At 41.8% G+C, this 27057-nt stretch overlaps 1 protein-coding gene and 1 pseudogene across 4 annotated transcripts in view; one reads left to right on the plus strand and one right to left on the minus strand.

The window, feature by feature from the left end:
* LOC123831088 overlaps window positions 1-19585 on the plus strand; it is a 32014-nt pseudogene extending 12429 nt beyond the window's left edge.
* Window positions 17665-27057, minus strand: part of FRMD4A (FERM domain containing 4A) — a 582202-nt gene continuing 572809 nt past the window's right edge. For all 4 annotated transcript variants that reach the window (XM_045857669.1, XM_045857670.1, XM_045857668.1 and 1 more), the window contains exon 23: window positions 17665-20896. In XM_045857669.1, the coding sequence (XP_045713625.1) occupies window positions 20794-20896 (103 nt within the window). In that variant the 3' untranslated portion in view covers window positions 17665-20793. The remainder of the gene's footprint in view (window positions 20897-27057) is intronic.

The raw sequence follows: 27057 nt of genomic DNA on the forward strand, positions 1-27057 counted from the left end.
GTTGGAGTTTCTGTGTATTTTGGATATCAATCTTTATCCCATATACGATTTACAAATATTTTCCCCCTTTCCATAGGTCATGTTTTCACTCTGTTGATGGTGTCTTTGAGGCATAAATGTTTTTTAATTTTGATGAGGTCCCACTTACCTATTTTTGTTGTTGTTTGTGATTTGGTGTTGTAAAGAAGAAAGCATTCCCAAATCCAATGTCATGAGCTGTCCCCCTCCCTATGTTTTCTTCTAAGAGTTTTATCATTTCAGCTCTTACATTTACGTCATGGATCCATTTTGAGTTAACTTTTGTAAATGGTGTACGGTAAGGATTCAGCTTCAAGGCTTCCATTTTATTAAATGGTCACAAGCTGGATGTGAATAGAATGTAGAATTTGCCGCTGTTAGAAACGTGGTGATAGCCTGGGATATAGATGAGATACTAGTTTTATGCTGTTGGCACTTACGGATGTTTAGGGAGTGCAGGGCAGCCTGCAGCTGGTTCTCAGTGACGGTGGGTCTGTCATCCAGCTGTGATGGTGTTCAGTCCTGGGAGGAGCAGGGACCGCGTTTGCCGACTCCTCCATCTCCATTGGTCGTCTGAGATGAATTGTACTTATTAGTAGTGAAAAATTAAGTGAAACCTCGGTGAAATTTCATACTACGTTTAATTTTCACCTTTCTCAGGGATAGAGGAATGATCTGAAAACAGCTTTGGATAAGATCGAGCAACAGTAACTGAACGAACCTGTGGGTGATCAGGAACTGGGAGAGGAAGACACACAGAATGATTTGAAATTTCATTAAAAAAACACCACAGTTGAAGAGTTAGAGGTAATTGCTACACTTAGTTTACCTCATCCCCCGTCACACCTTTCATTCCCTGCAGCAAATGGTCGAGTTCATCAGTTTGCTCAGTTCTGAGAACACTGTCATCTTTGGTCATTAGAAAGGGTCTTCTTTCATTCCATGCTTTTTATTTATTCACTCTTTTTTTCCTCATTCTCTGTTCACATTCCCCTACTTCCTGCCTTCAAAAGCAGTCATTCTAATATGTGTGATATACATTGTTTTACTTGTTGGTGGTCTTCTAAAACCAGCAGTGTTTTGTGTGAATGTTTTTAATTTCCATAATAGCATTGTACTGTGAAATTCTTCTTCCTGTTTTTTTTGCTTTTCCTTTTTATACTTTGAACTATGTTTTTAATATCCATCTTTGATGCCTTATGTACAGCTAAATCTTTTCTTTTAACTGCTAAGTAATAGCTCATACCCTGTGGTACTCATTGCCTTTGACTTTTGTTCCCCACCCTCAGTCCTGTAATGACAGACAACTAGGTCACTTCAGCTCCCTATCCCCACAAACAGCTCTGTGGTGAATAATCTTGTACATCACCCCTCTGGACTCAGGAGTGGGATTGCTGGGTGTGTATACTTTAATTTGTCTAAGTACTGCTGAGTTGCTCTTCAGAATGGCGGTAGCAGTCTGTACCCCACCAGCAGGGTGTGTCTTACATCCCTTCATTCCTTTCAACACTGGCCAGTCTTTTGCCTTCTAATTTTTGCCAGCGTGTGGAATGTGAGCTGATATTTGTAATCTCAATTAAGAGCAATGTTGTATCATGTAAATAGAAAACAATATGGCTTAATTAAAGCTCTTAATACTTAATAAAATGTAAACTGTTAGTTTTCTTTTTCCTTTCATTCCTAGCTCTTGCACATGCAGACATCATTGTTGAGGAGGATTCCTTTTAATTGCACCTCCAACCCCAAGACCTGCCTGTGGACCCTACGTTTTACTAGAATAACTGGTGTGAGAAACCACTTCTGGGCTTTTTAAAAAAATTTTCCTTTTCTTTAATAGCTTTATTAAGAAATTTGAGCCCTGGCTGGTGTAGCTCATTGGATTGAGCGCGGGCTGTGAACCAAAGCATCGCAGGTTCGATTCCCAGTCAGGGCACATGCCTGGGTTGCAGGCCAAGGCCCCCAGCAGCTGTGCATTGATGTTTCTCTCTCTCTCTCTTTCTCCCTCCCTTCCCTCTCTAAAAATTAAATAAATAAAATCTTAAAAATTAAAAAAAAAATTTGCATACTATAAACTTTACTAATTTGAAGTGTACACACAATTCAGTGCTTTTTAGTATATGCATGAGGTGGTACAGTTATCACCACAACCTAATTTTAGAACAATTTCTTTCCCCTGAGAAGAAATCTCATGTGCATTAGCAGCCACTCCCCTTGCCCTCTCTCCTGTCTTTTGATCCATAAAGATAACATGCTTTCACAAGTTAAATGGCAAATTGGTGTTTGAAAAAATGTTTATCTAGAAATTCCATCAGGTTTTTAAATGGCAATTAGTTTGTATAATAAAGAGCCACATTTAGACTGGTGTTGATAACGTATCTATTCAGTTGTTGCTCTTCACTGATGAGCAGGAGCATTATTCTTCCTCAGGCTTTGGGGGAGTCTTTAGGGAAAGGTGATGATCATAAAGACATGGACATCACCACCAACTTCTGTAAGGTATGTGCTGTTAGTCTAAGAAAGGAGGACGCTTGGATTGGTTTTATATTTTTGGATTGTCAATAGTTAAAGACTGGGAAGGGAAAGCTCAATAAGCATTTCTGGCATGCGCACTGTTTATGATATTTCTCTGTACTTGGATGTAGAAGTTAATTGAAGACTGTACATTTATGTTCCTCAGACACTTTTTTAAAGCTGACTTACTAAAGTAAACACAGAGAAAAGAATTACAGCAATGGAATGAACAAGAAGTTTGGAGAGCTCTACTTTTTTTTTAAACACTAAGAAGTAGTGCAGTGAGGGGAGAGTTCTAGAAGCTTTTATGAGGGGTGATGATAGTAAGGAGAGGAAGGAGGACATTGGCAGTGAAAAGAGCAAGCACATGAGTAACCTTTCAGAGACTTCATTTTCTCAGCTCCTCAGACAGCTGCTTATTCTTGTTATGATAGGCCCATTCCATCTTCCTTCTCAGCATTTCTATCTTTAGTAAATAGTTTTCTTAGAGTGTGTGCAAATCCCAGATTTATTTCAGCATTTATTTACAACTTATTTGTGTTCAGATCACATGATTTAAATGCAGTAAATGCTTTTACTTGCATTTACAGTTTAAGCATAGCGTATCAGTCATCCAGATTCTGAGTCTGTTGAGGAAATGATATGGAACCAGGTAGGGCATGGGGACTAGTTATGAACTAGAGTTTTCTCTTAGGGTGGCAGCCTCTCCTTAAATAGGATTGCACAGGCCATGCCACTGGGGGCTATGTTCTCCTCAGTCTTCCCTGTTTATCTGCCTCTAGGTGCTCTTTGTGCAGGTAAACCCAAGGCACCGAGGTAGTTTTCTGGGGTGGGGGAGGGTCGGGGGAGGGTATGGGTCATAGTTTCTTTTACTTCTGGATCTTTTTTTCTTTCCTTCTTCTTTAGTTAGGCCCTTTGGTGGGAATTTTTAATTGGATTTTTTTTCTACTGCAAAAATAGTCTAAATGTTATCTTGGGTAATTATCACAGCACATATGGTATTATGGCTGATAATCTAGGTGGAGTGAATTTTACAATATGTAATAGAAATGAATAAAAGTATTTCTATCCAATAGTTACAATATTTAAATAATTTGGTAATTATTTTTAGGGGGAAATGGATTATCTTTAAGCTAGGAATATAGAATAGGGATGTTTGTGCATTGCTGAAGGCACTACTTGGAAACATACATAACAGAATAAGCAGATATAGTTCATTAATTAAATATTAGTGGATGATATTGTAATTAGTTGAGGTATTTACTCTAAAGATGACAATTATACTGTTTTTTGTGTTAGGAAACTTTTAAAGTTGTTCAACCACTGGGTGGCACTGTAGTCTAAATTTACCCATTCCTTCCACAGTTCCTTCTAGGTGTTTGGGCTGAACAATTGAATACCAGAGAAGATCCTGTGGCAGACGCACTGTGCAGGTAACCTGTGCAGGTAAGCTGACCAGTGCTACTTAGAAACAGGCTGAATCCTGTCTCAGACCCCTTTTCAGAAAGCTTCGGAAAAGGGTGAGTTTTCTCAAAAAACTGTTTTATTAACTCATTTTTTAAAATAGAATATATAAAATCAGAATAAATGCAGTCTGTAACTACACACAGTAGCTTCCAAAATTAGTTATGCTTTTATCCTTTTCCAGAAGTTTTCTGCTGATATTAAAGAATTCATAACAGATACTATTAAACTCATGTTACGGAGAGACTGTGTGAAAGTGTGCTCTCTGCCGCGCACTGGAAGCATGAGTATCAGCCTATTTAGGGTGTGTGCATAGTATGTTCATTTAGTGCAGTAGTGTTTTATGTAGGAGATTTAAGAATCAATGTGAAATGAATTAGTGGTTAAAAAAAACTTTTTTTAATGTATTGTTGGCTTTATTGTTGGGCATTCAGTATTAAACTTCCAGACCACACTGTATTTTTTATTTATTTTAAAGTAGATGTAAAGATTCTTTAAATCATAAACTTGGTATAGGTAATGTTCATTTCATGAATGAGACTGAATTTCAAAATTTATAAATTGGTGTTTATGGCTTAGAACAAATTTTCCCATAGAAACAATGTTACATAGATCCATTTCACAGGCCAGCTGTAAAAACTTAACTGAATTCATAATATAGCTTGCACAGTTGTACTAATGATAGAGTGGAATCTGACCGCCCTTTATACTTGCTTCTATGGGAATGTGTTCCATGTCAGCCCGCCAGCGCTCATCTCTCCCATTTCAGGACCGCAGCAGCGGCAGGCCCCTTGTTGGGGAAGACTTGCCGCTTGCCCCCTCCCGAATGGGCCCTGGGAGGCGGTGGCGTGGGGGAAGGGCTCAGGTGCCCAAGCGCAGCTGGGGTCGAGTTTAGAAAGGGGAGCGTGGAGGGCTCTTGGTTGGTGGAGCAGAAGGAGAAGGGCCTGATGCACCAGTGGTGGAGACGGGAAATGGGACGCAGCTTGGTGGGCCGTAAGCCGAGGGTGAGGAGCGGGGCTTCTGCTGGCTGTGCCTCCTGAGAGAGTGGCAGTGGAGAGTTTCCGCGCGGCAGTTCCCGGTCAGTGGTCAGGGCTCCAACAGCACGGTGGGAATGCCCTTGCTTCTTCCTGGGCTCTGCATGTCTGTGCTCAGAAGGGGCCGCTGACCTTCCTGGGTGACTGGGTGGTCTCCTTGATCAGAGCCTCAGGCTGATGAGGCTAAAGTATTGTTTTTACTCCCTGTATGGGAACCAGTTAGTTTTATCAAGGAATATGTTTTTGTTTTTATGGATATAAATTTTATTCTGAGATGGATTCTGTTAGTTGCATGCTGCTTACCAAGGACAGCATTGGAATGGATGGGTAAGGCCACCATCACTACAAAAGAACTCAGGTCACCTGCCTTTACTCTTGTTACATTTCTCATTCTCATGTATGAGAATCAGGTGAAAGTTTATGTTGTATAAATTGCACAAAGAACCTAGAAACTTTAATAACCTGTTTGGACAATTTTCTTTGGACATTTAGGCAATCTAAATATTGGAAATTTTCTCAGTTAATACCTAGTGTTAAAATGTACACACATGGGGATCAGTGATAAAAATGTATATATGTCCTTTAGAAATTAAGCTTTAAAAAATTGAGTAGAGCTATTTATGGTGTTTGACTTTTTTTTTTAAATTAAAATCTCTTTGAGGCCTGGCTATACAGGCTTCTCTGAAACCCTCAGGGTCTTTTAGAATTTCCTTACTCTCTATTTTGATTTTCATCCTCTTTTCCGTCTTCACAAGTTGCCAGGCTTGGTTTAGGAAAAGAACCATTTGCCTTTATTGGTTTCTGTCTTTATGTTTTATAGCTTTTATTTTAAGGTTCTTGTCAGGTAGGAGGTTTGGAGAGGCCCAAGTGAACCAATCCCATCCTTGAGCTGTTTGACTCAAGGGCACATATTTATTCTCTGTTTACACCCCCGCCATGGGCCTATGTAGTAGTCCCAGTGTGCAGAGCCCCCGCTGGTCTGACTGCTGTGCAGGGAGTGGGCACCGGTCAGGTTGGACTGTGGGGAACTAGTCAGCCTCTGTGTTCTGTGTGACCACTGGTGGGGAGGACTAGGTAGAAAGGAGGTCCAAATGAGAGTTTCTGGCAGTACATCAGATTACCTGCCTGCTAATTCCAGATCAAAATGCAGTAATATTCAGTGCTCAAAGGCTGCCAAGGAATGTTTGTCTTTTTACTCACAAGGTTAGCTTTGGTTTCTCTTTTTCCATGGACATTTGTGGTCTGGGCAGGGCAGTCAGTCATCCCATATTTTAATTTCTTTTGTTTGGCTAAGGGAATGAAATTTACACTATAAAGAGCTGTGAAATACTTGAAATAAAAATTTAGGTCAACATAACATTTCTGATTTCTGATCTCTTCTTAATCTTTCTTTTTAGGCTAATGATGCCTATCTTCAGGTGGCCATTGGAAATGCCCCTTGGTGCACTTGTGTCACTATCCATTCAGAGCTGGTAAGGAAAAGATGTTCTCCAAGATTTTGCACATGTTCCGAATGGTGAAACAAGAGTGGAAATACATTCAAGTAAGCAGCTTGGAGGGAAGACATTTCTCTGGAGGTTAACATTCTCCAGTTCCAAAACTGTACATTTTGAGAGCAAAAGAACTGTGGCAAATAAGATATAGCATCATAGGATATAAGTCTACTTCTTACAATACTTGTGTTAAGACATCTGCAGTGAATAAAATACAAGGAGAGACCAAAAAACCCCCCAAATTTATTTATAAAAATGTGTAGTTATTCTTACAAGTTTAAACTTCAGTCACCTTCAAAGTACTCCATATCGAGCCTTTTTTTTTTTTTTGCACTGCTCAAAACAGATTTTGAACTCATCGATTTTGATGCCTTTTAGTGCTTCTGCCATTTTTTGTTTGTTTGTTTCACCTCTTCCACATCAGTAAAATGTTTCCCTTTGAGGACTTTTCTCATTGGGGAAACAAAAAAAATCGCTTGGGGTGAGATCAGGTGAATAGGGAGGGTGGGGTATGGGGGTCATGCCGTCGTTGGTCAGAAACTGCTGAGCCCTCACTAAGCACAGTGTGGGCAGGTGCGCTCATAAATCCCCCGTCATGAAATGAGCAAACACGTTGAAAGAGTCTTCAAAAAATATTCACTGAAGCCGAACACAGCCTCTCACACCGTCAGCTGGTACACTGATACAGATGGGCTCCTAGAACACTCACCTGGGGGGGAAGCTTGTACTGCAAGGGGCCCACCCACCAGAAGATAATTCTGGTTTTTGGGGGTCCACTCTCATAAAGCCTTTTGAGTTTTATATATGTTGCAAGACAGGGTAAAGGGTTGTACTTCTACTTCCCTTAGCATTGAAATAAGACTATTGTGTTTGCTGTGGGAGTTTAGTGAAGAGCAGCAAATTTAGAGTATTTTGAAGTAAATCTCATTTTGTTACTTTTTAGGTAGATTTAATATCTACTAGGATAAAAGGTGTAAATTAGTAAAGATTTGGTTTTAATGAACATAATTTTTTTAAATAGCGTGAAACAACATTTCTCTACACAAATAGGTCTGAAGTGCTTTTAGTTTATTTTCTTAGTTGTATTACACATGCTTTACATGAACTTGTGTACACTTGTTACAGGTTAAATTTTTCTGCTTAGTGAGAAAAAAAAAACTGTATTCTTAGCTTTTGCCAAATTGCCAAAAATCCCAGGCTGTGGCTGTATAATGACTTTTGCTGAATGTTCATTCTAAAGCTGAAAGACGATACTCTAGAAGTTAACTTAAAGTTGAAAATTCACTTAAAATGCATAAAATGCTTTCAGATTTTATGCCAGAGAACAATCATTACCATATTCATGAATTATCTTTTTGTTTGTATTTCCATTCCAAGTGCTGAATGTTAATTTTTGTTATGCTTTATGCTTTATTCACATATATTAGCATTTTAAAAAATGATTTAACCTGGTTTTCTGTATAAATGATAGAATTTATAGAGTTCTAATATAGTTATGGAAATTTTAGAACATTTCCATTTTTTAAAAAAACTACCAGTGAATGTATTGAAGGCAGAAAAACTTTTAGTAGGAAAAGTTATTTGGCTTTAACAACAGAAAACAGTTTCCATTGAAAATTTGTTAGTGTTCAGCTATACCCTGTTCAAAGTACAGTGTATAGAAAAGTTCATATAATTATATAAATTATCTTAATTAAAAAATATTTTTTTAAAAAAAGGACCTCCTCATAAACTGATTTTCTTTTTAAAAGTATATCTAATATTTATTTTTAAAGCTTTCTGGTTTATATTGGAAGCTACATGTTGACCTGTTCTCCTTCAGTAGTTCATCCCTTTTAATTGTTACCTTCTCATTTTAAAAAATTTAATATTTTATTGTTTATGCTATTACAGTTGTCCTAATTTTTGCCCCTTTGCCCCTTCCACCCAGCTTCCACACACACACACACACACACACACACACACACTCCCTCAGGCAGTTCCCACACTGTTGTCTCTACATGGTGAATAGGGAGTGTCTGTGTAAAAAAAAAAAATTCCCTCCAAGATTATTAGGGAAAATTGGTGAATGTACCATATGTGAACTTTGGGAAGGTGTTGGCCTAAACCAAATAATTTCTTTATGGACAAATGTAGACACAACAGCACAGTTAGGTGATGGCTTGTTGAATGAGGAAAGCCGTGGAGCACTGAGTAATGAATCTATGCTTGGATGCGTGCTAGTGACATGCACCACAGGTTCTTAGTGACCACAGTGCTGTCCTGGTCAACATTTTAGTGACTTGTTCAGATGATTAAACAGAGAGGTATATTTATCAGATTTATAGACAACAAGATAGTAGAATGTATATGGTGGGTGCTAAGAGGTAGGAAAAAAACTGGTATACAAGAAGTTCTTGACAGACTGAAGAGCAGAGCAGATTCTAAAAATACAGTATTTAGCAAATAAAGAAATTGGGATCCAGTAACCTAGTTGTTTGAACATACATCTGAGCAATGTATAAGAAGAAGAATTTGGGAATTTAGTGGGCTATAAGTGTGATAAAATTAGTAATATATGGCCACTGCCACTGGGATAGCTTGATACATTATTAGATGTAATAATTTAGTGTCAGTTCCACAAGGCAAGAACAGTTCACTGCTACACCCCCAGAATCTAGAACGTCCTACACTCGTGGTGGGTGCTCAGTGAATGTTTGCTGATTGAATGAATGCTATATAGCAGCAGTCCCCATCCTTTTTGGCACCATGGACCAGTTTCATGGAAGACAATTTTTCCACAGACTGGGGTTGGGGAAATGGTTTCGGGATTATTCAAGCACATTACACTCAAGCTCGCCTCCTGCTGTTCAGCCTGGTTCCTAACAGGCCCTGACCACTGGTACCATTTTGCTGTCCCTGGAGGTTGGGGACCCCTGCTCTATAGGACAAGTGAGTCCTTGAGAAATGAGACTCTTGGCAGGGACCTGGGCAAGAGAGTTGTAGATAATGGAAGAGCTTTCTGATGGAAGAGGGATTAAACTTGTCATACAGTATGTGGTTACAGACTGATTAAGGTACAGGAAGGAAGACAGAGTTCTAATCAGTGTAAGGAAATGCTTTTATTTAACATTTAATTTTGAAATAAATATAGGCTCACAGAGGTTGCAAAAATAGTCCGAAGAATCTCTTTACCAGGCAGAATTACCTGAGGTAGGAATAGGGCCACTCTGTAAGAGATGGGGGAGGTCCCTACGACGTGATGTCGGCAAGCTTCGAGTTACCCATGCCCTTCCTGGTCCTTCTGGCCCTTAGATGCTCTGGTTCTTTTCTGCCATTGCCCTAGAGGCCACTGCTTACACCTGAGGGTGTGGACTAGCATGCCCTGTACAGTCAGGTAACAAGTGAGCTGTGAGTCGAGGAACACCTGTGTTTTGTGTCCCCACTTTTCCCACAGGCACTCCCAGCAGCAGTATTCATTTCCACTCAGCACCCCTGGTGAGAAAAGCGGGCGGTGCGGGCACAGAGTGACGTGTCAGCCAGTGCCGAGGCTGGTGGTGTTGGCGGCCCTGCAGCTCATTGTTTCCTTGTAGGAGTGTGCTTCCAGCGTTGCTCCATCTTTCTTTCTTTGTCTGAGCAGCCAAATCTTGGTGGTTTTTATTTTAAGTGGACACTCCTATTTTTAAAATATTAGCACCAAATTTTAAAAAATTAACACTGTGTCAAGACCAAATAAAATCTTAATGTGTGATCTGTGTCATTAAGCCCATAGTGCAGCTCAAGGCGAAAGAAGGCTGCCACCCCTGTGTTAGAGTTTTATCAAATTCTTAGTTACTTTAACTGAGTGATTTTCTAAGCTGTCCTGTGAATCTCCTTGTTACTTTGGTATCTGCATGATGTTGATTTGAATTATCCTAAAAAAAGGGACAGTTTAAAGATATTATTTGAAGTTTAAGTCTGGTGTCGGCAGACTTTTTTTAAAGGATCATAGGCCTCTGTCACAAGTACTCACCGCTGCAGCTGCAGTGCGGACGCTGCCTGTGGCTGTGCTCCCCTAACACCTCCTTTATAACACAGTGTAGTGTGTGAAGTGCACTAATCTTAATTGCAGAGCTCAATGATTCTTGATGTGTGTAGTTTGTATTAAGACGCAAAACACGATCTAAATATAGAACATTTCTAGCGGCACCCCGAAGTTTCCTTCACGCCTTTCCCCAGCCTGAGTCCTCCTCCTCTCATCAGACCAATAAAATGTTACTAGGGAAAGTTATTTCTTACAGTTGATATGCTAAGAATATCACATTTTTTGGTTATTGCTTTTGTAAAGCAACATGGAGTCTGGTTTTAGTAAATGAGGCATCCAGTGTAAAATAAAACTGTTAAATGAAAACATTGAAAAATTGTATTGTCATTAGAGTATATAAAGTAATTGAAGCCTTGAGTATAAAAGTGATTGCTTTGAAAGGTTATGTATAAGAGAAAAAGGGGACTTGGAGAATAGGGAGATTTAAGTAACATTTAAGTGAAGCCTGTAAAGGTGAGCAGTGGCGGTAAACAAACCTGAGTATTTTCAGGAATGCCTGACCCGGTGAGCCCTGTGAGGGATCACATCTGCCTCTCATTTCTGTTACAGCAGCCGCTACTTCAGTGCCAGGCTGGTAGGCGCTCCGTACATAATTTCCTACACACAGTCGAATGTTGTGGGGAGGGCAGGAAAGCTGCAAATGCCGTTGGCTATGGCAGGTGGATGACTGGAGGTGTGTGCCAGCAGGATGGCGGGCAGTGAGTGAAGAGTAAGTAGGGCGTGAGAAAGAGAAGACAGCAACGGAGGGCGTCTCTTCCCAAACATTTGGCTGAGAAGAGAGAAGTGGTAGTAGTTAGAGGGAGATAGACTGTTAGGACTTTTTATTTTAGGATGAAATATATTGTTTTAAGATGTGAGCATGTTTATATGTTAAAGGGTAAGAGCTGATGGAGGAATAAAAAAAGGATGGAGTTGGAGGAGAAGGGAGAATGGCAGAGCGAGCCCCCCAAGCAGGCAGAAGTGGGCGCACTCCAGAGCAGGGGTGGATTAGCTTCGGGAAGATAGGAAAGCGGGAAGGGAGAAAGGACCTGTATGGCCACTGAGGCATTTCTGGTAGAGGAGAGATTTAGGAAGAGCTCAGCTGATGACCCTATTTTTCTCTATTTTAAGTCTTCTGTTTGGAAAGCTACTCTGGGAAAGAGAAGATAATGTGTAGAGAAGTCTACACTTCAGAAAAGCTCAAAATTCCTAATAAAAGGCAAATAATATCTTTCCTCAAAAGCAGATTGAAAAAGAAATTTAAGCAAACCCAGCAACTCTACCATAAATAGGTATGTGACAAAAGTAGAAGAGAAGGCTTAATCATTTCTCCCAAATAATTAAAAGAAATAGCAACAACTTTTTGGAGTAGAGAAAAAATATTAAGAAGAAAATGACATATTTCAAAAAGTGTGAACATTTACAAACTCTTTAATCGCATAAGGTGCTAAAAGGCCCAGAGGGTGTGTTCTCCTGTATTAAAAGGATAGCAGGAGAGAAGGGTCACCTCAAAAATCAGGGAAAGTTAATATTTAATTTAATAGTTTAAAAGATACAAGTCGGGTTTGGTGACAAGAATGAGCAATGTCTTGAAATGTGGGAGACCACAGTGGAATGGGGAAGGATTTGATGAAGCTCAGTTTCAGTAAACAGCATCTAGTTAAATCCTTAGGACCCAATGACTACATTCCATGGTGGTAATAATGTTGTCTGCAGTTCTAGGAGTGTCATTAGATACCACTGTAGATGATTCTTGTGAACTTGAGACAATGTTTGAAATTGACACATCGAATGGTGCCTGTATTTAATAACAAACACACAAAAAGAAGTGAATGACCTTGAAAATGAAACAATTTTAAACATGCTAAGCAAATATATATGTGTATATACATATACACAAACACACACATGTGTATTTGGAAGAATTGTTAGGAAAATAGATTTCAAAGTATTTTGTTTGAAGATAACACTGGAGAGCAGTAACAAAATTATAGCCCTCTCCTTCTATAACAGTGGCAAATCTGGGAGAGCAAAGGGAAGCTAATAGGAGTAATGAGATTTTAATTAAGGAAGAGTTTGATTTTTGTGATAGAAACAGAGACCTTGCATTTGCTGCTGATGACTGAATATCCTCTGGGAGGACTTTACGATCAGTGTTTTACATAGTCTGGAGTAAACTCATTCATTTATTCATTTATTCATTCAATACCTGAGCCCTTACCATATGCCATGCACTTTTTAGGTGTTATTTTCAAATTTCCCTTAGAGTAAAAAATGGCTGTGCGTGAAGTAAACTGTTTTCTTAGTATCTATCATGAATATAAAAAATATATGAGAAAATGCATAATTGCAATTTTATCATTTGGGGGAAGTGTCTTGATATGCTTTGACTTGTTAATACTACAATTTTTTCTAAGACAGTGACTCACATGACACTAATATGGGCCAGAATAGTACATGTGTTTTTTGTCCTTGTAAAAAAAATGTTTTAATCTAAACTTTGGAAATTGGCCTCTCCTTTATATAATAGCAGATTTTAGAGCCGTTGAGTTTGTTTTGACTAGGAACGTGGGAACCACTAGTGAGTTGACCACCCACCACTCAGGTGAAACACTAGCTAGACTGCTGGTCGGTAGGTGCTGGTTGTGAAGTTGTTCGCTCTCGGCTCCCACTGCACCTTCCACGCTCTGCTTGATGATGAGACTGCAGGCAGGTCACGTTTCTCCTTTGCTGGCTGGCGTTTTGTGAGGTGGTTCCACCAGTAGTAAGCATGTGAGAGATTGGAACCAGAGGAAGGAAGATGGGATCTGCTGCTCTGTGTTAGCTTTGTCCCTAATAGCGATGCCACAGCCTTGGTTCTGCAGCCCACTGCCAACAGCTACTTCCTGAAGGAGGAATTGGTGCCACTTCAACGTTTTCCACACTTGTACAGTTTTGTCATTGCACTCAAAGATCACAGTACTGTCAGACAGTGCCCCGGCTATGGAGGTTTGAACCTGGCTCTAGGGTCCTGCTGAGGTCCCAGGGCACAGGTGCCAGCAGAGCAGCATCCACTCCTCAGGTCTGACTCCCAGCTCCTTGGGCTGCCACCTACAAGCTTCTACTTCCTAATAATCCCTTGCCTTTGTTTCCCATTCCTAAGAGCAGTAGCTGCTTCCTGTGCTTATCATCTCTGTGACATCTCACTGTCCTCCTTTCCCGCTGTCACCTCTTCACAATCTGGTTAACAATTTTTGTTTTTGAAATCTCTGTTAAAATAATTGGTGTGGGTTTGGTCTTCAGTGAAATAGGCAGCCAGATTCACAGCTCCTGCACAAAGCGAATGAGACCCAGGTGCTCACCCCAGCAACCCCAAGCTCAGATTGACATTCACTAGCATGTGTCACCGTGACAGAGGGACTTTTCCACTTTTCAGTTATTAGTTTGCATGGTTCACTCCACACAGGGATAGCCAAGGTTGTGGGAAAACAAGTATTTACCTACTGTCCGGTCATGAAGCCCTGGCCTTGCTCCCTCACTCCTTTATTTCAACTCTGCTGTTTCTCTGTCTCTTAGAGTCATCCTGTTCATTCCTCTGTTTGATGCTTTGTCAGCACCTTCTGGCTTCACTTTCTATCTAGTCCATCTAGAAGTCATTGTCATCATTTCAGTCACTCTCACCAGGACCTCGACTCTCTACCCTTTTGTCCCTCTGCCACGCCACACTATAAAACCTAAACCTGTGTCATTCCATCAGTCTCCTCCCAGGCCATGGCTAGTAAGTGCCAGGAGGGAATTCACAGCCACCAAGTGTCCAGTGGCAGCTCGGCCCTAAGTGAGGCCTGGAGGACATCCTCCATCTTTATTTCCTCTGGGGCTGCTCTATCGTACAACCTCTTCCTCGTGACTCCGCTCCATCCTGACCCGACCACCTCTTGTCCCTCTCACCCAGAGAGTGGTCTCACCTATCTGTTCTCACAGCAGGGTGAGCCTGGAGCAAGATTAAGGCCTCTTTGCACTTCCACTCTTGCCAGCAGCTTTTCTTGCCTGACTTGGAGGAAAAGGTATTCCTCCTGCTTGTCTGAGGCCAAATCTTCCACTGTTCCTGTGTTCTTATCATTTTATACACCTTATATAACTTACCTTTTCTTTTCTCTAGCCATCCACCCTGCACCCCCAAATATCACTTAAATTTTTTAAATGCAGGGATTTTACATTCATTTGTTTCACCGCAGACGTGAGGTGTGAGAGACAGAAAACGATCATGGATGAGTCCAGGATTTTTGGCCCAGGCACTGGAAGGCTGGAGCTGCCTGTAGCGGGGCTGAGGGAGATCTTTAATACAGCAGCCGTGACGGAGGGTCAGATTCAGTTCCGGACGCATTAGCATGTCAGACATCTGTGTGTGGATGTTGAGTAGGCGGTAGGAAGTACAGGTTTCAGAGAGGAGGTCCAGGATGTAGGGATGAGTGTAGCTGCCATCAGCACAGAGATGACCTTTAAAACCACGAGATGACATGAGAGCTACCAGAAGAGCGACTGTGGATACAGGAGAGAAGGAGCCCAAGAACTGAGCCCTGGGTCATTCCACTGCTAAGAAGTCAGGAGATGAAGAAAAACTCCCAAGGGGACTGGAAAGGAGTCCTGTACTCAAAGGAGGAAAACCTGGAGTTCAAGGAAGCTCTTAAGAGGGATAGGCTGTCACACAAAGTGAAAACAGGTGGACTTTGGCCTTGTAGGGGTCATCCTTGACCTTGACAAGAGTGGTTTTGGTAGAACAGGGGGAATGAAAGCATGATTGGAGTGAGTTTGATAAAAAATGGATGAATGAATGAGAAATAAAAGGATAATTCTAATTTGGTGGGACTTAGGAAGAAGAAAAAAGTTTCAGATAAAAAAAAATCTTGGGGGCAACTATAAATGAGTGAGCTGTATCAAATAATTTGCTCACTGTTCATACTCCTGAATTGCAATCCAGGCCCCCTGCCCCCTTGCCTGAATAGATATTGACGTGCTGGAGGCATGGCCTTGTCCCAGGCCACAGAGGCTGTAGCTCTGCAGGTTCTTTCGGCTTTTCTCTGCCATCTCTGGCCAGCCACCTCCTTGAATGAGGAATCAGTGAGAGCTCCTGTTTACACACTTGTTGATCTTTTACCCCTGGGACTCATTTTAATCCTTTCCTTCTGTTTCACGCTGGTGAACTGACCTCCCTCTATGCTGTGGCCATGTACCAGTTCTGTTTAATACTTCAGACCGGAAGCTTTTGAAGACTGGACGTAGCACAGAACATGCAATGAATGACTTCAACTACAGACCAGTGCCTGCTTGCTAGCCCTCGTCTGTGGTTTTCTGATGCCCCTCTTTTAGAGAGAATTTTATGTCTTGAGTTTTCTTGACCTGATTTTGTGGGAGAAAGAAAAGGCCTGGCTATATCTAATGCATCCTTTTAGGCTTTGGTGGTTTCTTTTGTGTTCTCTAATAACCAAGATAACTGGAATTGCCTTGTTGGTACTTTGTAAGGGGGCAGTGGGGGGGGGGGGCGGGTGAAAGGTAGGAAGGGGTGGGGAAGAAATGGAAAGTCCCATCCTGCTCTGTATAAATTGCTATCATGTGCTAGAACTTAATGAGTGATGCTAGATTTATTTTCTGAGCTGTGACATACTTACTTTTAAAGACTTATAGAAGATCCCTGTTTGTTTGAAATGAGTGTAGATTATCTTGAGATACAGGGGCCCTGGTTGCTTTCCCAAGAGGCTTTAGGAAATATAAAATGCTGTCTTAATGGGCTCACTTCCAGACATGCTTTGCATTCTCGGTGGATTGCTCTCGTTTTTGGCAGGGGTTAGCCTGCCATGGTGGCAGATACTTCAGCAGGGCTTTCCATCTGGGGAGGGCTCTTCCATCCAAGGACATTCTTAGCTGTGAGATTCTAGTTTCCTGCTAGTGATAAGATGTATGTCAGCTTAGGTTAAGAGGTGGGGATTCAATTATAGCACATCTCTTCTGAAGTCAGCCAGTTACCTTTTTGCCCATGAACATGGGACTTTTCATACTTGCAGAGTTAGAGCTGTGGTGTGAGCACAGAGGTGGACAGCAGTGGAGGTAAAGACCCTGAGCATCCTGCCTGGCTCCCTGATTGGCCCAGTGTATCCTACACAGAACCAGGGACCACAGGGAAACAGACTAAGGTTGACCTCCACAGCCCAGGGCCCCTCCTCAGTGTTTCTTCCCCAGGGCTGTTCTGTGGGAACAGTACCCATGCCTGGCACACATAGGTAACTGGTGGTAGTGAAGAGCAATACAAATACTAAAATAGCACCCTGAGAAGGATTTGATCTCTAATCTCACAGCCTTATGTGGAGTAGGAGAAGTACACAATTGAGAATGTATTATCTGTCTGAGTAATGAAAATAGAGTAAGAATTAGCATCTCCTAGATGAACTGAGCTTTTTGTCTACAACGTCAGGCAAGGGAATAAGAATAGTATCTGCACAATAGACAAGTAGATATAAAAGCTATAGTATACATGTACAATAATATTCGGTCATAAAAAAGAATAAAATCTTACCATTTCCAACAGCATGGGTGGACCTAGAGGATACTATGCTAAGTGAAATAAGTCAGACAGACACCATATGATTTCACTTACATGGGAATCTAAGAACAAAATAAACAACAAAAAAAATAGAAACAGACTTGCAGATACAGAGAACAGACTGATGGGCACCACAGGGGCGGGCAGAGGAGGGGCTGGGCGAGAAAAGAGAAGGGATCAAGAAGTATGGGTTGGTGATTACAACGTGGTCACAGGGATGTAGAGCACAGCGGGGAGAGTCAGCCACATTGTGGGTACCCAAAATGTCCAGGGGATCACTTTGTGAAGTATAGGTGGTTTGTCTAACCACCATGCTGTACACCTGAAACTACTACAAAATAATGTTGCATGCACACTGTAATTAAAAAATAAAATTTTAAAGAAATTTAATAAAAAGAAGAGCATCTATAGATTTACTTTAAAAAAATGAGCCTGGCAAGGACACAAGCACCTGAGTTACAGATTTCCAGAGCATGCTTAAGCATTTATCACTTAGAAACAAACAAAATCTCCAAGAAGCAACTGAGATCTCTTCATTTTGAAAATGCTTTAATAAGTGTTGACAACACTGTTTTGCAAAATGTAAAGGTACTATACAAATTCTTAATACAAAAAGAATAAATTAAAAGCAGATTTTTTTTAATTCTGCAATTTTGTCTACAACGTACATCTTTTCATTGATTACAGTTGAACAGAATCCAGTAAAATCATTTTACATGCTCTACAGTCAGTTTCAGGAGCAACCTAATCCTTTTCCCCCATTATTAAACTAGTGTCTATTTTACACAACTTGTAATAAACTGTTGACGTTAATGTATATGAAAAACTTTACACCTAGTTAACTAAGCAGTAACTGGTCATCTGATAGCACCAGGATGGGGTTTGCTATATTTAGAACTAAACTAATACTGAATGAAAACAAAGTGGAATTTTAACTTCTCCAACATTCACCTCCATATAATAAAATAAAAAACCCCACCTGTCTAACAACAAAGTCTGATGTGTTTTCACCAGTCTTCTGGCTAAACAGGCCATTTTTACACGTATCCACAGAATCCAATAGGGACTTGATATCAGACCAGGGGCTTCATGGTTCATCTTGCTGTTTTAAAGAAACAGGGACCTATAAAGAGCTTGCAAATGCTTGTGTACAATAACTGTATCGTTTCCCACCACATTGCTTATTCCTTAATTATGTCAGTCTCCAAGGACTAATACTTTATGTACACTTTGTAGTAACTGAACGCAGCTAAACAGTAAAACCTGTTTTACTTAATCTCCGTCTTTACTACCAGACTATTGTGATGTTTGTCTGAACTGTAATCCCCCTCGCACTCCACTCCTTTCCACTCCCGGAATCCAGAACCCAGGTGTTGAGAAAGAATTTTCATCTCTCATTCCTTGTAACCCAGTTGGGCTGAACCCTTGACCTGATTGACTTCAGTCTTGATGTCAAACTCCTGTACCGATTGTGTAACCTTATCACCTTTTCTTTTGTAACCTTTCCCTTTTGACCTTTCCTGTTGGCACATAGCTCAGTTTGATTATCCATATGTCAGCTTTTGGGAGAAAGAAAATCGACCGCATGTATAATGTTTCCAAATTGGGAAGGGAAAAAACCTGCTGTTTGTACTTTTACCATCGAAATAACAGCAACAAAAACACAGCCCCCCCCCCCAAATCAATCCTCAGAACCACTTAATAACATTAAAACCAGTTTTATTTATCCTTCCAGGTTCATCCCTAAAGTGTTCTGGGAATATTAATCCCTTCCACAAGCTGGTATTACCAACCCGGCCTCAGGCAGAGCCTCACAGACCAGGTCCTGAAGGGTCCAGACGGTCCCAGCCTGCTGAGTCCACATGCTTGGCCAGCTGCAGCAGAGGGTGCACCATGGTTAGTTATTTTGTATAGTGCTCATCCATGCCCTCCTGGTCTGGTGGAGTCTATTGTTATTCTTGGATTACACATACTTAAATAACAAAGATTTTTCTCTTTATGCTAAAGCTAACTTCAGTCCTGCTTTCCCACGAAACTACCCCTACCCCAGCTCCTGTCTCTGGCTGTCCAATGCTTTTCCCTTAGGAAGTCTTACAAGTGAGAAAAAAATATCCCCCCGCCCCTCCCCACTTGCGCTAATAAGCACAGCATACCACCTCTGTGGAGACCGTGTTTGTGCCATTTTGAATAACCCAACTAAGAGTGTGCACTTGTTATTATTATAAAAGTAGTTCTGAGGCCTTTTGAAGATTGATGGCTTTCCAGTTGTGTATTAAGCACAGCTTAAACACATGTAAACGTGCAGCTCCCCCACCTTATTTTTGCTCTTCTTTCTTCTATTGGTACCTGCAGACAAATGTGGTACGTCAAGGTGGCTGACGCTGCTGTGAGCATATGGGCCCCCTGGGAGCTGGCATTGTTTTCGACCCTGCTTTGCCTAGTAGACACGTGAGTAAAATCTTTCTACCGAAGGGCATAGTTGGGTTGAGTAAGTGACACATTGGTAACCAAAGTCGGATCTGAGCTCTTTGTCACACAAGTGCTAACAAACATAAAATGAGCCACAACAGTTAAACATTGGAATGAATTGCAATGTGCTTTTCCCTTGGTTTCCCATAAAAAGTAAAATGAAACACCTTGTGCGAAAAAACAGGATGCAGTTTTTACTGGTTGTTTTACTGAGAGAACCACTTTTGGCATCACCACCTTGCATTTCCTACAAACCCCAAGAGGAAAGCAGCTTTGTGTCCTGGGCACAGACAGGCTAACAGTACACTCCGCTGCTCCCCACAGGTCTGCTCCACTTCACGTCCAGACTCGCGGAGCTCCGCGTCAGCTCCGCGTCAGCCATGCCAGGAGAGGCCCCACCGACGTTACCAGCAGCACATCAGCTCAGTTCTCAGGCTCTCCACTGACAGAGAAGGTGAGTGTTAAGGGGGAGGGGTAGAGAGGGGAAACAATTTACAAATGGTTGACTCTGACGTGTGTGTTGTAGCAGTTTAGAATTTGAAGGGTATTTCATTGCACAAAGAATGTCTTCCTCTTGGCCCCTCTTATTTGTTTTTATTTTTTAATTTTTTAAATCTTTGGCAGCATAGAACTGATTGTGATCCTCTGATGTATCTCTGACATGTTAAGCTTCCTTTTTCATTCTTCATTACCTCCCCCTCCCCGCCAAGGAATATGTCAGGTGTCAACTAGACATTCCCACCAGGCTTCCTCTTCTTGAAGTGCTGGGTTGGCCTCCAGGTGGCAGGCTGGCCACAGCTTAAAAGTCTTTCTGGGTCACCCTGTATGTAAGTCTCCTTTCCTGTTTTCTGTACATGCTACTTGTCCACAGGAATGTGATGCCAGCCAGCTTCCCTGATGGTTCCTGGCCAGGGGGCTGTCATGGCAGGGGGAAGCCACCAAGGTGCCATTGAGGATAGGTGCCTGGCTGTCTGTAGGCAAGAGAGCCAGGGGACACACAGTGGGACCGGAACCTTGCAGAATGTCTCCTCAGTCAGGTTTTTGAGTGTGAGGGGATGCGGAGACAGGAGAAGAAAAGTGCCGAGGGTCGAAGCTGGTGCAGGGTGACAGTGCGTCTGGGTAAGGCAAATGAGAGGCAGTGAGGTGATCTCAGAATGGCATTGATGCGGTCAGATTGAGGCCGCTGGCTCACACGAGGGTCCCGGGCTTGGCTTTCTCCTGCCCGCACCACTGGACGTCAGCTAGTTCTGGATAGAGGGAGGAATCCAGGAAACAGCTATCACTGTAGCTCCTACAGGGAATCCAAGGAGAGAAGGTGGTTAGTTGGGAATGGCATTTACCTGCCTGCATTCAGAAGTGCATGCTTACTTATGTAGGGTTTCATACCGGTCAGCAGTTTTCCCTGGCCACGAGGAACTAGGCCTGATGCAGTGCTGAGTAGATAGAAAGCTTTCGTGGACTGAAAAAATCCATGTAAAGAGGACCTAAACCTTCAACATCTCTGAAAGGAGGGGAGTGGAGCTAACACTTCCTTATGCAGCTGGGCTGCAAGCTGGAATCACTTGGGAAATCTCAAAAATACTCAGTTATGGGCCACACTCCAGAGGTGCTGGTGTAATTGGTCTGTGGTGTGTTTGACTCTGGGGAGCTTTTGGAGCTCCCCTGTGCCCCAGTGGCACAGAACCCCTTGGGCTGGATCCCTGAGGATTCCTTTTCCACTGAACAGTTGCTTTGGGTTGTCCTCCCTAGGGCCCTGGGGCTGACCAGATTTCACCAGATTTCACCAGATTTTTATTATGTCCCAGAAGTATATTTAAAATGTCAGGTTTTCCCATAGTGAAACTGAAGTCATATTTTGAATTCAGTTTTTAAAAACTTTGGATCAGTGCTATTTTAAATAAGTGTTGTGATTATTAAAAAGGTACATTGAAAATATACAGGAAAGTATATAGAAAATAAAAGACTTTAAAAAGTCTCGCCCTGACTGGTGTGGTTCAGTAGGTTGGGCATCATTCTACAAAGCAAAAGGCCATCGGTTCGATTCCTGGTCAGGGCACATGCCTGGGTTGCAGGTTTGGTCCCCATTTGGGACATACGCAAGATGGATGTTTCTCTCCCTCTCTTTTACCCTCTCTTCCCCCTCTCTAAAAGTAGATGAATCTTAAAATATATATTTTAAAGGTAGGTATCACTATGTAGATTGAGTAGAAAGAATTTTTACATATCAAGAAGTGATCACACAGACATGTATGTTGAAGCCGATAATCATCACTAGGACTCATTTTCAGGAAAAGGAGCCCCTCTCTATGGTAGCTAGCTCTTTCAGGACAAGATGAAGGTTGGAATTTGCCCAGAAGGCCCCCTGTTCAGCAGGGAGCAGCCTATAGGGCCCGAGGAGATGGAGTCCCACATTCTCTCCCCAGCCCACTGCTGACCTCGCTAACCTGGGCGCTCCGTTTCTACAGTTGCAGTGTGGTCTGGAGTGACTTGTGTGTCATTCTTGTGTTTTTTGCTCTTACTAGTAGTGTATTTTCATTTATGCTGACTCCTGAAGGGATGAAACCTCTAGGCCTTTAACACAGCCTTCAGTTTTTGAAGTGACATCCCTGTGAATGACATTGGGCTGTGACTGTGAGTCAGTAGATTTGTGTGTTGTTAAGGCGGGATCTTCATGTTTGACCTCCCTGGAGCATATGCCAAATAGGGGCAGAAAGGTCTCTTTGGAAACCCCCTAAGGATGTTCCATAAAACGTCAGAAGATTCCCTCCCCCGCTGATCTGCCTCCCCAGACCTAGTGCTAGGGTTAGGGTTGGGATGGATGACAGGAAGAGCCCCCAGTGTGGGTCAAGAAAAGCTTTTTAAATGCAGCCTCATGAACCAGTTTATGATCCAAAATGATTCAGTTGTCGCCACTTTTCTGTTTGATTTGCTCACTTCTCTAGGAATAATTGGATGAAGGCATTCTGTATTTTGTAAATGTTTCTCATCTGCCTTAAAAAAAAAAACCCAAAAAACGAAAGCTGGAAAATCCTGAGGCATCTGTGAGCATCCTGTGGGCTTCACTGAGAGTCTCATGCCCAGAACCTTGGCTAATGCTTACATGCAGCTTCAGGTGCGAAGTGACAAAGCTCCTTGGTTATGTACAGACGCAGCCGTGGACATCAGACGCAGAAGAGTGTTTACGTGGTAAACGGCTGACTGCATTACACCCACCCTGCAAACTCCTTATCTGCCCTAATGAAACAGACTTTTGCCATTGTGCCTGAGGAATTGGGAAACTTTTTATGGCAAAAAGTACTTGGACCCCACAATGGACATAGGCTGTTCCTTGGGCGTGCGGGTGGAGCTGGCACCCTGATGGGGTCCCTCTGGAACGTCCTGTGGTCTTGGAGGTACTCTCTGCCAGCTGTCACCCCAGACTCTCACCAAGGGTAGACAAGTGCCTCAGGTGGGCCAACTAGACTCCTCCAGCCACCGTCACTGGTTCAAGGGTGGGCGTGTGCCAAAGCAAGGCCAAGCAGCTTTCACAGGACAAGGGTGGCAGTCTTCCCTGGAGAAGGCAGGACAGCAGCAAGAGTGGAGGTGGAGATGGAAAGGCAGCTAGCAAGCCCTGGCCCCCCCTTTGCTCTTAGCCATGAGCCGTAACTTCCTAGTTTAGAAAGAAGAGTTGGGTCCAAATCAGTTCTGGAAGATGGAAAAAATTAAGTTTACTTGCTCGGAAGGCTAAAACTTATCATTACTAGTTGTAGAGAAGACACTTAAGATTTTTTACTTGCCTAAGTTAAAATTTTTTTTTTCTGTTAAGAATTACCTCCCTGAAGTTTGCATTTCAAAGAGATAGCCCAAAGGAGAACTCCTGGAGAAAACCAGGCAGAACATTTATATCTTAAAGGCACAGGGAACAACTGTTTCCTAAATCCAGATCCTTTACAACCTTTTGCAATCCTTTTGAGACATGTAAGGGAGATTTGGGGATTGCTAAAAAGGATAGGCGGGATCTGAATTGCTTCTAGTACTGCTTTTCTGTTCTTGTAAAGATTTTCGATTCCTTGAGGAATGAAGGTACAATTTAACTGAATAAAGCCAGAAAGGTCTTGAAGTGTACTCAGTTGAGTTTTGCTTTTTAACAGATTGGTAGCACTGGTGGAACCTTAAGGAGCTATGTCATGGCTTCATGGACAAGAAACACAAGTACTCTTGTTTCTGTGAATCTTTTGAATTCTTTTTCTCCCCATTTCTGAGGGCCATGGGTGAGTTCCTCTGGATCCCAAGCTCTGCTCTCTTTGTGTTTTTGGCAATCTAATCGGCTTCCCAGTGAGTGGGTCAGTCTAGACCAGCAGGAGGCTCTAATAGAGCACCAGTCATTAGCTCTCGCTTAGTCCACAGCACCCATTTGTTGAGGTCTTTGGGTTCCATCCAGTTTCACTTTGGGAACTGCTGGCAGTGTACACCTAAGGCTTTCTCTTGGCTGGTCCACAGTACCATCTCTTTGGTTACTGCTGGTTTCTGTTAATGTGCACATGAGGTAAAGGAGTAATAGTTCTCTGGTTAATGGGCATCTTAGAAGCCAAAGCTGCAAAACTGATGGCCATAGGTTGGGCACCTAAAAGTTGTGAGAGTGTTTGCCGGCTAACTCTAAGACTCATGCTAGGATAAGTTGGTCACAAAACAGACACCAGACTGATACTAGATCACCTGCCAACCTCACAAAAATTTTTACGCATTTTATTAATTTGGCTCTGAGAGATCTAATGCTTAAATGAAGAAATGAAATCTTCAAATTTCTTCCAGAAACACCATTTGCATCCACCTGTTCTTTTAATGAGTTTTACATCATCATACTTGTCTCAAGGCTAATATTTAAAATGAAAATTGTCATCTATATGTTTATGTATGTATATTATAAATGTGTACTATTTTTCTACTTCTGGATGGTATTGCCAAAATTAGTTTGTAAATGAGCCCTATTTAATTGGCTTAAAGAAAAATAAGTACTTATCAAATTAAGTATTCTAAATGCTCTGAAATATACAAACTTAATTCAGATGTTTTTCAAATTTATGTGATCTAAAGTAAATATTTAGTAAATAAAAGCTAGTTTAAGTTTGTTAGTTTAGTTAAAATATATATGTATTCAGAGTTACCAGCTTTACTATAATGCAGAGAAGTACAGCTTTTATTCTACCTGGGCTTACTAGTCAAAGAAGTTTGTGATCTCTGTTACAAAATTTGCCATCAAGGAAGGCACTTAAGATTTGGTTTGATGTTTAAATCTTGAGAAACTGTCCTGATTGACCTAAGCACAGTTGTTGTGAACAAATATGGATTGGTCATGGTCTGTGTGTTTCTCACTGGGCAGAAGCTTTTCCCTATTGATAAGCAACTATCTTTTTTGTAGCAAAGACATTTTAGTTGAAAACATCATCCCTACATGGGATTTTTTTTTCCCATAGTGACCTCAGAACTCACTTTACTGGTCAGGCAATCCAGGAACACTGCAGAGTTGTTTCTAAGCTACATAGAGGCTGCATTGCCCATATCATCCTCAGGACTAGTCTTCAGGACTAGTAGCAGTGACTCGTGCGGCATCATTAAAACCCAATTAGGAACATTTTGTGAGTTTTAGAAACTTCACTGGACCAAGGTACTGTCACTGGTCCAAAAAATCTAAGGTTGTTCTTCCTTAACTTTTGAAAAACATAAGCTTGTTCCCTGCAAAATAGTACCCTGCAGGACCTTGCATCTGCCTCCGTCCCCATACTCTGATCATCACATTGCACATGGGACCTACGAAACATTGCTAGTTACCTGTTCTCTACTTCCAGAAACATCTCTCAAAAGTTTAAGAAGCCTGTGCTGAACAAGAATACATCCTGACATCTGATTCCCCTCATGACCTACTTTCTGGAGAATACCACTCCTGAAAAAGTCGTAAACTTAAAGGACTCCCTCTTCCTGTGTTGGAAAGACCTTTCCTGGTACTGCTCACCAATTCCTGTGCAGCTAAACTTGAAGGCATCTGTGTCTAATTTAAGGAGTCACAAGACCTAAAGGGACTAGGAAGGCCATCGGTGATCTCACACTCAGAATCTTCGAACAGCCAGAGCAGGCAGCGCTGGATGTGGACAGCTACCCGAAACACTTAACCAGGCCTGTAGAACATGAAAGCTTGATTTCTGGCACTGTTCTCCTTTACTATGAAATCACAAGGAGGGAATTGGACTCTTCTACTTTTCTCTTTTTTGCTCCTATTTGCTGTTTTCCCTTGGTCCTTGATCTTGTATGTATATCTAATACCTTTATCTGCATCTCCCGGGTGACTGCCAAGGGTAGTAACCTTCCAGGCCGCTGGATTTGCCACCTGAAACTCCATATCTCCTGTGATGTAGGACACCCTGGTCCTTCTTGTAACTGGTTTTTCTTCTGTCCCTAATGCCACCATAAACAATACCCTAATTCCCTTCGGTGTCAGCTACAGTGTGTACTTCTGCTGCCAGCCTCCCTGTGCGTCCTTTTTCCCTTTCTCTGATTATAATTATACTTTCTCAGTTAGACAAAAATACCTAAGCACACCGTAGTACACTTGTGACCCCCAAGTTCTTATGATTATCTAACTCATACCTGCCCCAATGATGAAAAAACCTTACCAGCAGCATCCACCTTTGCAAGGAATTTTAGGCTAAGAGGTTTAGGCTAAGAGGTTACTTCCCAGGTACACTAAAACTCTAAGCTATTCCTAGGCTGGCACATAAATGGACAATGTGCTTAGGTTACATACTATACCCCTAACTGTCCACAACCTGTCCATAGCAAACTGAGATACCTCACTAGTCAACTCTGCTGAATTTATATCAAGTTAAGATAGGACTTACCAGGAGCATTCAGGATTCACTTCCTTTGGCAGATCCCTACTTGTCTGGTGAGAAGTGAGTACAAAATGAGGCTATGATCACAAAACCCTTTAACCCTTGGAAACATCGCCAACTCTACACTAACGTCTCAGCTGCCCAAACAAAATCTCCAAGACTCTCTGGCTAAAGTTGCCCTTGAGAACAGGACAGCACTTGATTACCTCCTCCCTGAACAAGCAGGTGTCTGTAGTCGGCACCACTTGTACTTGGGTACACTTTTGGGAAACTCAAGATTCAATTACATAAAATTCAAGGTCAAGCACAATCTGACTCATCTTGTAATTTTGATTTATTTAGCTGGTTACCAGTGGGATTGGACTCATGGGTTTTCTATCCTATTTGTCACTTTGTTTTGACTTTTAAAATACTCAGTTGTTGTCTTTGTAAAAATAACAACATGATAGATTAATGCTTGCCCAGTGTTTCATACTGACACCTCACACCTGTACCCTTGATCCTCCACTTCGATCCACTACAGGAAGTTGCTCAAATGTGGCCTTTTAGTTGCTAACAACCCCGAAAACTTATCTCACCCTGAAGG

Source organism: Phyllostomus hastatus, unplaced genomic scaffold, assembly GCF_019186645.2.
Source record: "Phyllostomus hastatus isolate PE091 unplaced genomic scaffold, TTU_PhHast_1.1 phas_scaffold_1674, whole genome shotgun sequence".
NCBI classification, from domain to species: Eukaryota; Metazoa; Chordata; class Mammalia; order Chiroptera; family Phyllostomidae; genus Phyllostomus; species Phyllostomus hastatus.